General features: G+C 39.3%; 4 protein-coding genes across 7 annotated transcripts in view; all 4 read right to left on the bottom strand.

Annotated features, from left to right (window-relative positions):
- Positions 1–31: 31 nt before the first annotated feature.
- LOC111482597 (probable inactive receptor kinase At2g26730) lies at positions 32–3,890 on the bottom strand. The gene is made up of 2 exons (XM_023128442.1): positions 1,834–3,890; positions 32–928 (listed from the first exon to the last, which is right to left on the bottom strand). The coding sequence occupies exons 1-2, from the start codon at positions 3,059–3,061 to the stop codon at positions 258–260; spliced, it is 1,899 nt and encodes a 632-aa protein (XP_022984210.1). The 5' UTR covers positions 3,062–3,890; the 3' UTR covers positions 32–257.
- A 727-nt stretch (positions 3,891–4,617) lies between these two features.
- Positions 4,618–6,347, bottom strand: LOC111482604. The gene has a single exon (XM_023128455.1). The coding sequence runs from the start codon at positions 6,222–6,224 to the stop codon at positions 4,935–4,937; it is 1,290 nt and encodes a 429-aa protein (XP_022984223.1). The 5' UTR covers positions 6,225–6,347; the 3' UTR covers positions 4,618–4,934.
- Positions 6,348–7,001: 654 nt separating this feature from the next.
- On the bottom strand, positions 7,002–10,604 carry LOC111482603 (probable anion transporter 5). 3 transcript variants are annotated; one of them, XM_023128451.1, is made up of 3 exons: positions 10,272–10,604; positions 9,958–10,077; positions 7,002–8,653 (listed from the first exon to the last, which is right to left on the bottom strand). In XM_023128451.1, the coding sequence occupies exon 3, from the start codon at positions 8,523–8,525 to the stop codon at positions 7,197–7,199; it is 1,329 nt and encodes a 442-aa protein (XP_022984219.1). In that variant the 5' UTR covers positions 8,526–8,653; positions 9,958–10,077; positions 10,272–10,604; the 3' UTR covers positions 7,002–7,196. The 3 variants fall into 3 exon arrangements, with proteins under 3 accessions (XP_022984219.1, XP_022984220.1, XP_022984221.1); XM_023128452.1 differs by having other exon boundaries at positions 7,002–8,565; positions 9,958–10,604; XM_023128453.1 differs by lacking the exon at positions 9,958–10,077.
- A 1,096-nt stretch (positions 10,605–11,700) lies between these two features.
- LOC111482598 (BRASSINOSTEROID INSENSITIVE 1-associated receptor kinase 1-like) overlaps positions 11,701–15,609 on the bottom strand; it is a 6,766-nt gene continuing 2,857 nt past the window's right edge. Inside the window, exons 5-12 of one of the 2 annotated variants that reach the window (XM_023128444.1) lie at positions 15,429–15,500; positions 15,267–15,338; positions 15,105–15,184; positions 13,998–14,126; positions 13,568–13,909; positions 12,944–13,338; positions 12,241–12,575; positions 11,701–12,077 (exon numbers count right to left, since the gene is read on the bottom strand). In XM_023128444.1, the coding sequence (XP_022984212.1) occupies positions 12,261–12,575; positions 12,944–13,338; positions 13,568–13,909; positions 13,998–14,126; positions 15,105–15,184; positions 15,267–15,338; positions 15,429–15,500 (1,405 nt within the window). In that variant the 3' untranslated portion in view covers positions 11,701–12,077; positions 12,241–12,260. Of the gene's footprint in view, positions 12,576–12,943; positions 13,339–13,567; positions 13,910–13,997; positions 14,127–15,104; positions 15,185–15,266; positions 15,339–15,428; positions 15,501–15,609 lie in introns of both variants that reach the window. The other variant, XM_023128443.1, reaches the window with a different exon arrangement.

The following is a 15,609-nucleotide window of genomic DNA, read 5'->3' as shown; positions in this document are numbered from 1 at the left end:
GGTTCAAATCCTCTCGCTTTCCCTTGTGCAGATAGAGTTGGCTATCAATGTCTTAAAAGCATTTTTATTAACTAAACAATGCTTCATTTTTCTAAATGTTCGAGAAAATTTTTGAAGTGTTTTTTACTTAAAAATTCTATATATTACAAAAATGCTCCAATTAGAGCATTATTTGATTATTCCAACAAAATGCAAGCAAATGATTTTGGAAATTCAAGATGAGGTTTGAAGTCTTGGATTGAAAGTAGTTGCATCTTTCATCTCTCGTCCATTGCAATGCCTGAGCCAACAGTGGACATTGAATCATCTGTTAAGGATCGATCAAAGGAAGAGCTATATTCTTCTCCATTTTCTGTAAGTTTTATGCTTTCAATTTCTTTTACAACTTCAGTCATCTCTGGTCGTTTGTCAGGTGAAATATTAGAACAACGTATTGCAATCTGTAATAGATTCAGCATTCCTGGAATGGCAGACCTTTGTGATGCTATTTCTGAGTCAAATATTTCTGCTGTCCATTCTTCTCTAACTGCTCTATTCACCCAAGCACACAAATCAATGCCGTGGGATTCTTCTGGTGATGAATGAGATGAGATTTTTCCTGTCAAAAGTTCAATAAGAAGGCAGCCAAAGCTCCAAATATCTGATTTTCTTGAGACTCTTTTCATTTGTTGATACTCAGGTGATCTATATGAAGCCATGCATTGAGCTGCAATGGGAAGGGCTACAAGTGAAGCAAAGCCATAATCTGAAACAAGAACCTCATCATTCTCACCAAGTAAGACATTTGAAGATTTTAAGTTTCCATGTGGGACAATGCTGCTATTTGGCTTGGTGTTGAGATGGAGAAACTCCAAAGCTCTTGCCACTCCTTGAGCAACAATCAATCTTGAACTCCACCTGAATGGAACTCTGCCCACACCTCTGCCTCCTGTGTGGCACAGTAAGTATCATTACTTTAAGGTAAGAACAATCTAATCTACCTTAGTATGTATGTTTTTATTGAAGTACTAACATAAAAAAGAATGGTTGTGAGATCCCACGTCGATTGGGGAGGAGAACGAATCATTCTTTATAAGAGTGTGGAAACTTCTTAGAAAACGTGTTTTAAAACCCTTGAAGGGAAGCTCGAAAGGGAAAGCCTAAAGAGGACAATATCTGCTAGCAGTAGGTTTTGACCATTACAAATGGTATCAGAGTCACACACCGAACGATGTACCAGCGAGGAGGTTGAGCCCCGGAGAGGAGTGAACACAAGGCAGTGGGTTCTTATAAGAGTGTGGAAACCTCTTTCTAGTAGATGCGTTTTAAAACTGTGATTCTGATGTCGATATGTAACAGACCAAAACGGACAATATCTGCTAGCGGTGGGCTTGAGCTGTTACAAATGGTATTAGAGCCACGCTGGGCCCTAAAAGGAGGTGGATTGGGGGGTTCCACATCGATTGGAGAAGGGAATGAGTGCTAGCGAGGATACTGGGCCCCAAAGGAGGGTGGACTGTGAGATTCTACATCGGTTGGGGAGGAGAACAAATCATTCTTTCTAAGGGTGTGAAAACCTCTCCACAGTAGACGCGTTTTAAAAACCTTGAGGGGAACCCCGAAAGGAAAAGTCCAAAGAGGAGAGTAATCTGCTAGTGGTGGGATTGGACCGTTACAATTATATTACATGATATCAAAGCAAAAGATATTAGCTTAAGTTTTTAAGTTACTCATTAGCTTAAGATTTTGGGTTGATTAGTGATTTAATAGCAAAAGCAAAAGATAGCTTACTCAAATCTTCAAGTTCATATAAGTGAGAAGAGGAGAACGAGAATCTATAGAGGTAGAGCATACCATGTATTCTATCAAACAAGTTTCCTTTTTCTGCATACTTATAGAGCAAAAGCTTCTCTTCTTTGGTGTAGAAATAGGCAACAAGTGGAAGCAAATTTGGATGCCTTTTCTTGGCAATAATTTGTACTTGCTTCATGAATTCATCGACGCTCAAAGGTTTTAGATCTCTAAGCCGCTTCACAACGATTGGCGACCTGCCTTCAAGCATAGCCTTATAACTATTTCCAAATATCCCCTTACCAAGTCCCTCAGCTGAAGCTTTCAGAAGATCTCCAAGTTGGAAATTTTCTCCTTCCTCCATGAAGATGAGCTTCCCTCCATCTGCTGCAGGCCCTTGGTTCTGGATTGAGATATCAGTCATGTTTTCGTTGTTCTTCTCCTTTGTTTCATTACTGCCTAGCTTCTTTATGAGCTCCTTTATCTCCAGATGTTTCTTGAAGTAGAGAAGGAGCAGCAATAAATTAGCAACAAAAAAAAGTACAACAACAAGAACTAGCAACAAAGTGACGCGAGGCTTGGAAGAAGAATTCTCTTCTGTGGCTTTGTTAGTATCAGGAGGTGCTGCTGTGTTATTTGACCCTTTTATGATTAAGTTGCAGATAGCATCAGAAGGCGGACCGCAGAGTCCGGGATTGCCACGGTAGGAGTCCGAGCCAAATGACTGAAGAGCCTTTGTTCTTGGAATTGAACCACTGAGATTGCTGTTTGAGACATTGAATACTGTTAAGGAAGACTGATTGAGTTCAGGTATGGAACCTGTAAGCCTGTTGTTTTGAAGCTGCAATGACTCCAATGAACTCAAACTCACAAGGGAAAGCGGAATTGGCCCATCAAACGCATTGGATGATAGATCTATAGCCTTCATCTTCTTGTTGGAAGAGAAATCGAATACATTTCCTGATAAGGAATTGTTCTTCAAGCTTAATGCAGACAATTCAGTGAACTTACTTAATGCATTGACATTCGTATTCCCCACCAATCCTAAACTATCCAATGATAGCGCCGTGACTCGGCCATCGACGCATCGAAGGCCAAACCAAAGAGGAGGTTGATTGTTGTGGCAGTGAGTTCCAGTCCAGTTTCTATTAAGGAAAGAGTTATTGAAAGTTGCCTTCAATGCATAAAGGGCATCTCTCTCATCTCCATTAAAGCCAACAAGGGTATCAACTTGAGCTGCAACAGAGCCAAACAATAGTATGGCTGCAATGAAGAACAAAGTAAACTCCATTCTCAAAAGTCCAACTCTGAGCAAATGTTCAGCAGCAGCAGATTTCTAAACGATGTCGATGAGATCAAACCCATCTTTGTTTTAAGTTCCTATTACAGCTAACCAATCTGAATTTTTTATATTTATCTTAAAGATAAAAACAAGGGAATGATTCACCCTTTTTTTGTTGTTGAAAAGGGGATATTCCAGCTATGGTACAAGGTTGGTTGTTTGACATTGTTTCCAATCCAGCTTGAACAGGACAGGTACTAGACGTGTAAAATCATGTCGACTTGTAGTTGTACTTTTCTTTTAGCATAAAAAGTTGGTGAAGAACTCGAATCTCAAGTGAAGAAGTACACGTCAATTGTTGTTGATCTCTCACTTTCACCTATTTGTAGCTTTGTAGCTGTACTTCATGAGAGTTGGAAGTTCAAGTGGTTTGATTTGAACAGAAACCGTACTAGACATGTAAACCCATGTTTTTAACAACCGTGATTGTGAGGTCAACGGACGGTAGAAGGCGCTAGTCGGAGTAGGGGTAGACCCTCTCCATAGTAGACGTATTTCAAAATCGTGAGGCTGACAACGATACGTAACGGGCCAAAGCGAACAATATTTGTTAGCGGTGAGTTTAGACTATTACAAATGGTATTAGAGCTAGACAGGGTGATGTGCCAGCAAGGAAGCTGGGTGTCACAATCGCCTTTGAAGCATTACCATGACACTAAGCACCCAAGGAGGTGGATTGTGAGATTCCATATTCTGTTGAAGAGAGGAATGAAGCATTCCTTATAAGGATGTAGAAACCTCTCCTTAGTAGACGCATTCTAAAACCGTGAGGCTGACAGCGATACATAATATCTCTACCGTAGAAAACATAGTGGGTCCATAGTAGATTCTAGTGTGAGATGAGGAAAAGGTGGTTTAAGAGAGAGAAATAGGGAAGAGAATATCTTGCTGGCTCGAAAATTTGACCTTTAGCCCTGAAACTACCCTTAAAGGGAGCAAGCTCTTTCTTCCTTCGATTGATTTAGCCATTTCCAAAGAAAGAGTAGCTATTTTTAGTGGTTTTATTTCCATTTTCAAGGTATTGACATAAAAAAGAGGGCCTAATACACACGGAACTATGGCAACGAAACGGGTCTGCGGGCCAGCAACCCGTCCGAACTCAACCATTAGAAACATCCCAGAAAAGCAAGTCACCAGACAATAAAGATATCAGGAAAAACATAAGACCTACCCCCTCGACAACTCTACTACTTAGGATATCATTCCCCCTTATTAGCAAAGGGTACAGTGACACCTTAGAACATGAAGTTCAGAATACACCACCAAATCAAAGGATGTTATTTCAGAGATAAAGTAATCAGAAGGGTCATAAACATGTAAACAACGAATACCATCTATCATTACTAATAAAGGAGATTATTTGTTTAACATGTAATCAAAATTTCCAAACAAAAGTCAAGAAACGAAATTTAGCTCAAGCTGCCCAACGTAATGAACATTAGTATGGACTAAATAGATAAACACAAATGAAATTGTATATGACATAATTCTGAACAATCAATATCGAAATGAAGCACGCGACAAACATATAAAACTTGAGTTTTTTATAGCCTTGACGATGCACACCAACTGTAACAAAAAAAATCACCCTCCATGTATAAGCAAGCACATGAAATTCTAACCAAAGAGGTCTACTCAGCCACAAAACACAAGTACTATAAAACCTATAAAGTACAACTCAGCAGGCTTGTAATTTGGCGAGAGATTGAACCATCATATAAGAATACAGACATCCATACAGTATTAACCTAAACAAAGTAAAGTTCAACCGCTTCAGATTCACTATACATGTTACCTGCACACCAAATGACATTCAGATCTTTTACTTTGAGACTAATAGGATTTCTGGTTTCTTATCTTTGCTGGGTGTATTAGCATTAGAAGAAGAATTTGCTGATGCTGCAGCCTTTGCAGCCGCACGAGCTCTGTTGTCAAGTTGAATGAGACTGCGAGTTGCCAATATTACCTGCGGTACCAAATCATGAGATGCCCTCGCATATAAACACCTGACAGCAACGGAAGCTGCATCCTTAACATCTTGCGAATTCAAAGGAGCCAGTAAACAATGTCCTAAAATTCTAAGCACTGGCTGCAAAAGCTCCCACGGCAGCGGAATTCTGAACCTCTTAGGTTCTGAATCATCTGAATTGCTCCCATGTTTCTCAATTTGGAGTTTACCCATTTCTTCCGAAACATCTTCTATTTCATCCTCAAACTCCAACGCCCTTTTCTCCGAAAACCCACTAATTTCCAAATCATCCTCTTTATCAAACTCCCTCTTGCAGCAACAATCTTGCCCAGCCCATGACGCCGCAGATCGGCAGAATTCAAGCTTCGACCAGCTCGGCATATGCGGGATCTGCTTGTAATAGCAATCAAGAGCAACGCCAACAATGCAAGCTCTTTTGGTTGACTTCACCGCGTTCTGTGGTTCAAGCGAAGGGGAAAGAACGCCAACAGACGGCCTGGATTGAGCTTGGGCAACAGAATCGGGCTTATTCCGAGGAGAATGGTAGAGAGAAGGCTGCGAAAGATCAGGAATCGATACCAAAACAGGCTTCCCAGCCCGAGACTTAACCTCAGAGGAATAAAGCGCGAGAAGTACAGCCTCAAAGCCGGCGAGGGAAGGGAGAGAAGGGGAATCGGAGGAAGTAGAATGGACTCGAGAAAGGTATAAGGAGGAAAGAAGAGGAAGGAAAGAAAGAACAACAAGGCGGAGATGGGGATCGGAAGAGAGAAAAGTATCGTAAAGCCAGTGACAAAGAGGGTCAGAACCAGATCCAGCAGCGGAGGAGGAGAGGGCAGAGGAGATAGCGAAGTAAGCATCATGAGATGATAGAAGAGAGAGGGCTGGGCGGTCGGAATCGGCGACGGAGGAGAGGAAAAAAGAGTCGGAATGAGGGGGAAGGATAGAGGAAAGGGCGTGGATACGAGAGCGGGCTTTGGAAACGGACTCCCACCAGGAGTGCATAGGGTCGCTGTCGGCGGTGGCGGTAGCGGTGGTGGCAGAGACGGAAGCGGAGGGATTGTGAGCAGCGGTGGTGGAGGAGGAGGAGGAGGAGGGGGAAGAGGAATGGCGGTTGTTGAGGGAGGGATTCCGGTGGAAGTCCATTGGGTGTAAAGGCTTCTACTGCTTATTCTTCAGTGGCGTTGATCTGAGCCCCCTGCCTCCAGGGGGACGACGAAGCCAATGGGTCAATCGTGAAGACAATTACACAAGTGATTCCAACTTTCGGATTAATACTTCTTTTTTTTTTTCCAAAATTGACCTTCTACTTTTCAAAAGTCTCAAATTTGCCCTCAAACCAGGTTTTTTTTTTCCTTTTTATTTTTGTTTCTCAAACTTGACCTTCTATTTATTTTTGTAACCCTAATTTTAATTTAATTAATTTTAGCTCACACACTTTAGTAAATATCATTTTAGCCCCATATTAACTCAAATTTAATTAATGGTTTAACAGTAGGTACCAAACTATATTGTTAGTATATTGAAATTCTTACCGTGTAAAACTTTGAGAGGAAGCATATGATTGTAACATAGATGTCGTCTTGGGTGATGATCCTCAATCCTCGTTGAGTATGTATAAGGATAGTATTTTACCATTTACGTATCAAGATCTGCATCACAGTTTTAAAATATGTCTACTATGAGAGATTTCCACACCTTTATAAGGAATGTTTCGTTCGCCTCTCCAACCAATGTGGGATCTCATAGAATCAGTAGTTCGTCTCTCCAACCAATGTGGGATCTCATAGAATCAGTAGTTCGCCTCTCCAACCAATGTGGGATCTCATAGAATGAGTAGAAAAAGTAAAAACGAGGCCGATGTTACAAAATCTGTAGTTCTCACTTACTTTATTTTCATGGATAGGTAATCCAGGAAACAAATGTGACAAAGAAATACCAATTATCAACTACAAAGATGCTAAATCATGGTACATAGTTTTTTTCGTAGCTTAGAAATAGAAACATGAGGCATATGAAGTAATAAGATTTCCTCCTACCCTACACTCCACCTTTAAACTCTTTTTGGCATGAATGGTGTATGCGAGGACGTTCCACGAAGAAAAAAGGGAGCTTACCTCAGTCAAAAATTCTCTCACCTGTTGAAAACAGCAAAAATACAATAGAGCTAAGAACGCAGAGCAGCCCCGGTATGGAGAAAACTGCTCTCCAGCTTTCTGGACTTGAGAGATCTGAATTGGCAGCCTTCGCAGCTTCCAGTAATTTCCCAGTAAAATCAACCCCGATGATACCAGCTAGCGTACCAGCAGTGTTCGAGACTCCCATGACGATACCAGCATATCGAGGAGCGATATCCATATGATTCACAGCAAATCCTGCTCTCCCTAAAGCTAAGAAACCAAGAGCCACAGATGAGCAGAAGATAGCCCCACTAGAAGTTCTGAAGATGGGGATGGCCATCAGTGCCATTGATGCTACAGAAAAGCCTGTCGTATTCAAGAATTTCCGGGTTCGAGTAACAGATAAAATCCTTTTAGTGACCAAGTAATCAGCAGCTATCCCACCGACATTCGAGAATAAGAACATGTTAAGATAAGGCAACATCTTAGAGGAACCCATCTCCTGGAGGCTAAGTTGAAGACCAAGCTCAAAGTAAGTAGGCAGCCAGTTCATCAACACATATAAAGCATAATGGAAGGTAAAATTGTTTACCACGATTGCCCAAACTGGCAAGCTCAACAAGATTTTCTTCCACGGGATGTTTGAGGTTCGTGTTGAAGTTCCTCCGCTCTCTACTCTTACTTTCTGGTTTCCTTTGATTGGCAGCAGGGGTTCACCAAAACCTGCAGCAGCAGCTTTGGGATGTTCGGAACGTGGAGGGTCGGTTGCATACTTGAGCCAAAGCACAGACCATGTGGCACCTAACAATGCCTCAGCAGCAAATACTGACTGAGGCCCTCTATACTTTACCAGGCTTGGAAGGATAAGCATGCCTGCAGCGGCACCTAGGTACATTCCAGAGGTTGTAAGAGATACAGATCTTGATCTTTCATGAGGAGGAACCCACTGAGCTAAAACAGTGTGGATTGAAGGAAAGATGAAACCTTGAGCCACACCGACAAGCAACCGAGCAATTACCAAGACCATCACCCTACTCGGATCCAGTGGAACTAATGCACAGGTAAGGGACCATAAAATAAATGAGATCAGAAGAACCCTTCTACCTCCAATTTTTTGAGCAGCCCATCCTCCAGGAACCTGGGAACAGGCATATCCATAGTAAAATGTTGAAAGAATAGTGCCTTTGCTTGATTGGTCTACCCCCACAGCATCAGCTGCAAAGGTATAAGCAATCGAGAAGCCAACACGCTCCACGTAACAAACAGATGTGCAGATGAAGGTTAAAAGAACAATCCAATAACGCTTCGGAATTTTCATTATTGACATACTTCACCAACAAATGTACGCATTCTTTTAAGAACCTTTACTGTTGAAGATGGAGCAAAATCGCCCATGGCTCAGACGATATTGAAAACTTCATATCTTTGAACAGTATCTAGAATTCTAAAAATGGCCTGAAAAAAGGAGAGGAAAAATATAGGACATGAAACATAAATGGAAACCAAGTTCTTATTGTGAACAAAATAATTGCACCAAATCAACTTCAAGTTACTTTTGCACATCAAGGAAAATCAAGCAAACGGTACGTGTCGCACGTTGGTAGATGAAAGGACACATTTATTTTGAGCCTCACTGTACTTTTTCTCTTAGAAGAACCAGTAGAAAGGATACAACCAAAAGATGGAAATATAGCTGTTCTACCTATTATTGTTCATCTCTTACTTGACTATAACTTAAGTATGAATAAGAAAGTTACTCATTACTTCTCTGCTTAGAAAGAAGATAAGTTAGCACAATAATAGACTAATGGATGATAGATGACTTCTTTCCTCAACATTTCATTTAAACATTTCGTGTAAATCGATATTGTAACCGCTCAAGCCCACTACCGCTAGCAGATATTGTTCTCTTTGGGCTTTCCCTTCCCGGTTTCCCCTTAAGGCTTTAAAACGCGTCTGATAGGGGAGGTTTCCATGCCCTTGTAAGAAATGTTTTGTTCCCCGCTCCAACCAATGTGAGATCTCACAATCCACCCCCTTGGGGGCCAGCGTCCTCGCTGGCATACCGCCCGGTGTTTGGCTCTAATACCATTTGTAATAGCTCAAGCATACTCCTAGCAGATACCGTTCAAAGTGTATACCATTTGTAACAACTTTGATACCATTCGGTGCAGATTGTGAGATCCTACATCGGTTGGAAAGGGGAACGAAAACTTCTCCTTAGCAGACGTGTTTTAAAACCTTGAGGGGAAGCTTAGAAGGGAAAGTCCAACGAGGATAATATCGTCTAACGGTGGGCTTGAGCTGTTACAGAAATATTCCTATCAACAAATGGATTCATTGGCAGATAGTATGATCTTATTCAATACCAGATCTAAGAATTGCAAAAATCATCATTTAAACCCTCTCTGATCAGTAAAGTCGATGGAGTGACTACAAACACATTCATTTAAATCTTGCAATGTGGTCCGGATTTACGAAGAAATGAAAAAATTCCTCTGGAAACGAAAAGTAAAACGGCTCCAGAAAGTAGTAGTGGAATGAATTAGAGGAAGTGCACATCGCACATCGAGTGAAGAACAAGGACTGAAAATACACTAAAATGAAAGATAGTTCATGCTCTAACGATCTACATTGATCAAACAGACAATTCCTAATCGAAGCGACAAACAAGCAGAAAGCAGACATTGTAAGGGAGGAGAAATAAATCCACGAATTAAAAGTAAACCTCAAGGACGAGGAACAATTGCAGTTTATACCTAAAAATGGTTCCGATTCAGCAGAGGAAGAACACAATTCAAGCAACAGAGACCCAATGCAGAAACGTGCCTTCCATCAGAGCCAAAACCAGCAAGTCAACTCAGTTTGGGCGTTGAGTGCTAGAATTCGGAAGCAAACTTGCACTGTGAAAGAACCATTCGAATCCACGTGCAAAAATGCGGAGAAAATAGGGGTTTAAGCACCGCGATTGGGCTTCTCTAGGGGGAAAAAATCAAATCGAAATTGCGACCATCATAAACAAATTCCAAAAACCCCGTTCAAACCCCGACCCAAATTTTCCCACCTCTTTTACCTCTCAAACAAATCCGGCACCATGCGAAAAAGAACCCCCCCACCGGCGTTCGGCATACACGAAAGACCACTGATCGGAGCTATGGCCGGCGGCGATGTCCGGTAGTAAGGAAGAGATAACCGGCGGCAACTTTTTCTTCCTTTTTTTCCTTTTTGGCATAGAGATCTGATTAGAGAAGGCAAGGGTGGGGCAGAATTATAGGAATTGGGCCCCTTCTCAGGAATCGATTCCCAGTGTCGGACTTTGGAAATCCATGTCTTTTAAGCCAATCCGAGCGATTAAGGCATTAATTTCCATGGTCAAGATCGATGCTTTCATACTCCACCGTATGTATATGTTTCAATTCCAATATATAACTCTCTTTTAAGTTCAAGAATGAACTGATGTTGGGTTTCTATATCATTCATTTAGTTAGTCTAAACTTAAAAAAAATTAAAATTAAAATTAAAATTGACAGATATACTAATACAAATTTATATATAGTAAATAAATTAATTTTTTATAATTTTAAATTTGTTAGAAAGTATTAGATACTTAAAAAGAAGATGGAAATTAATAATTAAAATACTAATGATAATAAAGTCATTATGGAAAAGATTTGGAAATATCGATGGATAATATCTCCAAAATTTTTATAAATACACCTAATATAAATACTAATAAAGTAAAAACAACTCAATGATTAATTTAAATTTTATTTTAATTTTCAAATATATTTATGAACCTACTATTGGCCCGCCTCCCTTTGTTTATCTAGAGTATCATAATTGATAATATACCGAAAAAGTATAGCTATCCTTCTTCAAGACTTTCCTTTTTTTTCTTCTTTCGTCCAATATAGAATCGTGTCTGTTCAATAGAAAATTCATTTTTGTAGATAAAAATCTTTCATCAATAGAATCGTCTCTATCATATCATGTCTAAAAAAATAAGTAAAAAAGAAAAAAAGAAAAAAAGAAAAAGAAAAAGCAGTTATATCTTGTTCATCTTTGTTCTTAGTTTATGATACAGAAGATTCAGAACTAAAAACTCAGCTGCATCTTGATGCTTGTAAACTGAGAATCTGTAGCTGAAGAGAAGGTTGAAGCCAAGAACAGCTATTATAACCCAATGGCTAGATAATCAAAAGGATATTGAATATTTAAACAGAGTTGTTCACTGCAAAACGTTTTGTTTTTGTTTTCCTTATCAAAATGTGTAACGGCCCAAGCCCACCACTAGCAGATATTGTCCTCCCTGGATTTTTCCTTTCGGGTTTCCCCTCAACGTTTTTAAAACGCGTCTGCTAGGGAGAGGTTTCCACACCCTTAGAGGGTGTTCCGTTCTCCTCTCCAACCGATATGGGATATCACAAAATGCATCTAATCTAATCTAATCTAATCTCTCAAGAAAATAAAGAAAAACAAAGATAAAGAAAAACAAGACAGGAAAGGGCAAACGACTTGATGAATACAAGAATATGTACTCTGGGATCTCCAGAAATCAAGATACAAACACTGTTCTTGTATGACAAAATCTAATCCTGAGAGAATAAATTGTGAGAATCCAATGATTCATCAAATTCAATCCATCAAAGTGATGCAATATAAATTTAGCAGTAGAGAAGCTATATAAATTTAGCAGTAGAGAAGGGAGGGATGCCAATAGATTTATGCAGCATCACTTTATGAGATCAAATTTGAAAAATGAACTGAATTCTTAAAAATTAAAAGAGTTGTTTGAAGGAGGGAGGAGAGTGGCAACCTATTATCTCTCCTGCATTGTGCAACCTTGTTGGTTTGTTGGTAATTTTGATTAGCAACCCCTCTACAAATTTTGCTTAAACTCAGATATGTGATACAAGATGAACAGGGAAGAAGATTATGATAAAATTATTTTTTTCCAGGAAAAAAAAAAGTGAAAACTATATGCACAAATGTGAAATATGTGCGTGTATGATAGATATACACATATATCACTTTTAACTTACAGGAGGGGGGCTTCCAGAAATCATCTTGGACCGGACAATTCATCGGGAGGAATTTCAGCAGTAGAGTCGAGAATCCACGTTGCACTCGGGTGGGGATTGCGGCTTGTGTCTTGATGAAACCACTCCTCTTTCTGCCATTCTTCCCATCTTTCAGCTAAACCATCGCCCTCGAGCATCCGTACGACCTCTGACATCTTAGGCCGCTCTGTAGGAGTTCCTTGTGTGCACAACAATGCAACTTGTATAAGCTGCTCGACTTCGTCGTCGGGATATTTTCCCGCAAGATCGAGATCAACTAGTGTTTCCAACCTCTTGTCTTTCAGAAGTCCTTTCACCTGTAAGTTCCCCAGCGTGAATATAAAAATGGATACTTCCATAGAGTCCAAGCTACTTTGTATGCAGATCAAGTAACTACAAAGGCTGAATGATACAACTTTTAAGGCATCCAAATTCATACCCGTCTATTTCCATACTAAGGAGATGAACAAATACTTCTTACGACGCCTTAATGACATACTCCTAAATGGTTGAGAAAGCAACCTTGAGAGATACTGATAAAGTAAATTATGAAAACCCTTTAATTTGTACTTGTATGAAGTTGTCACGTTTTAGTGTACTAAACTAATAAACTAACCCATATATTCATAGGTGCCAAAATATTAATGAAGAGAATCCAAAAATATTGAGGTAAGGCAAAACATACCCAATCAAGAAGCATGACATCATCATCATTTGCAAGCCGGGCAAGATCGAAGGCTCTCTGTCCAGTTATGAGTTCAAGAAGCATGACCCCATACCCAAAAACATCGGTCTTTTCAGAAGATTTTCCTGTCGAAAGGTACTCGGGCGCTATATGCCCAATTGTTCCTCGTACAGCAGTTGTGACATGAGTATCTTTGTAGTCCATGAGTTTAGCCAACCCAAAATCACCAACAACGGCTTCATACTCCTCGTCAAGCAAAATATTCGCAGCTTTCACATCGCGATGAATAATCTTAGGATCACAATGATCATGTAGATAAGCAAGCCCCCTTGCCGATCCCAAAGCAATGCGTTTTCGATTCAACCAATTAAGTGGAGGCTGTGAATCTCCACGTTCTGCAATAATATAAAACCAAAAACAAGAGTATCATAAGAAAATTCAGCATGTGCTATGGATGTGCAGAACATGTTGATTTTCATTCATTGATCTGGCAAACAGTCATTTCATGTGATTGTGGATTTGAGAGCGAGAGATCTGTCCAGTATGTAATATTTTTTTCTGACTGCAACCCTATTCAGATGTTTAAGATCCATAATATATATACAGTATGCTATGAAGCAGTACCTCGTAAACACGATGCTACACTTCCATTAACCATATATGGGTAGACCAGCAACCGTTCAGTGGGTGTCATACAAAAGCCACGCAGGCGGAGAAGATTACGATGCACAGCCATACTGATCATCTCTACTTCTGTTTGGAATTGCAGCTCCCCACCCTGTGAACGTTCCTCTTTAAGTCTTTTAACTGCCACTAGAGATCCATCAGCCAGCCGTCCCTTATAGACCTTGCCAAAACCACCCCTACCAAGAATATGTTTGTTGCTAAAATGATCTGTTGCAACTTGTAGTTCACGAAGAGAGAACCTCTTGAGCTGACCAAGATGAACTTCCGGATCCTCTTCGGCTGTAGAAGAATTGAAATGGAATAAAGAATCCTCTAAAATGACGTAGGAACATAACATTTTTATAACTTTGCTGCTAAGTACACTGACCAGGTACATCAAAGAAATGATCTTGTGGTTTCTTCCGACGCCACAGAGCAACCGCAACAGCTGGTGCAGCAAACAGTAAAGCAGCAGCAGCAGCAACTCCACCAGCAATAGCTCCAGTGGCACTATTGCCTAAGGCCATGCACCAAATTGAACAGAAAGATAATAAAGTCATAGAAAGAAGCCAAATTTAGAGCAGTCATAGTTTAATCAACAGTGACAAATGACCATATATATCTTTCGTTCTTTTTTTAGAAACAAATTTTTGGTTAATAATTTAGAAGTAACAACAAAAACAAGAAAGTAAACTTCAATTAAGAGAATAAAGCCAAAAAACCCAATTCATAACAAAATTTACGCAGAAAATAAAAAATAATAATAATAAATAAATAAAAGGTTTCGTGTTGTATAGTCATTGCTGAACAAAGAAAATCAAGAACGCTAAGCAACAGCTTTATTTATATTTAACTACACCCATCTGTCACATCACTCAGATTGTTCGACTCCAAATATCTTATGGTTTCTCTCAAACCATACTTCCAAAATAAACTCTTTAACCATGTTTATTCATAATAACTTCTTTTCAAATGCCAATTTTGAACAGTCGAGTATTGACTATATCTATTTGAACACATTTAGTACTGTAAATGGAAGCTAGAAGAACACAGGAAATAATTGTGTTCCAAAAAAAAAAATGAAAAAGGCATATGGTACAGAAGTAAATAAGAAATAATTTAAGTTAAAAGATTACAGTTACTGCCAGGAGGACAGCAAGCTGAGCAAATATATCTACTGCTTCCATGTGGTTTGACTTCATTCTAAAATAATTATTCATGTATATTCCTCATTTTTTTTTTTAATAAAATTGTTAAAATTTATTCTATATTGAATTAATGTAAATAGCAAATGAAAATATAAAAAGGAATTTACTCTTCGAAACAACTTCCTGATGAAATAACCACAAGAAAATATCAGAAAATAGAAGTCAAAATGTACTGAGCCAATGACACATTTGAAGACCTTTAAGCTTTTAAGAGGCTTGGGAACACACAGAATAGACAAGAACATCAGTTTATATATATATATATATATATATTTATGGTAACTAACCTGATGTGGGGTTTGGTGAAGAAGGTAAAGGAGGTGGTGGTGTACGTGCAGTCGATTCATTAAGAAGATTATGAGCAAAACTGCATGGAGAAGGATTGTTAGTAACATGAGCTACTGCAATATGATAAAGAAGAATAATAATAAAAATACAAAGCTTATTACCTGATAGGGGTAAAAAGAGAAAAAGAACCATTGACCGGAATATCTCCAGTTAGCTGGTTGTATGAGAGATCCCTGCAGTACAGTTGAATGATAATGTTACCTAAAACAGAAAAAGAGCAAGAATTACTGGTCCTTAGGATAAATATTAAGCATATTACTCACAGGACTTGCAAGGATTTAACATTAGTTAATGACATTGGAATGGTTCCCGTTAAGCTGTTGTTGTTAAGACGCCTATTTCACATATGAAAAAGAAAACCATGTTAGAGATCCACTTAATAGTGAGTTCAAAAAAAGCACAGAAATATAACAAAATAATTTTTTTTTTGGGGGGGGGAAGTGG

This window comes from Cucurbita maxima, unplaced genomic scaffold (assembly GCF_002738345.1).
Source record: "Cucurbita maxima cultivar Rimu unplaced genomic scaffold, Cmax_1.0 Cma_Scf00008, whole genome shotgun sequence".
NCBI lineage: Eukaryota > Viridiplantae > Streptophyta > Magnoliopsida > Cucurbitales > Cucurbitaceae > Cucurbita > Cucurbita maxima.
This window is presented reverse-complemented; position numbering and strand designations above follow the sequence as displayed.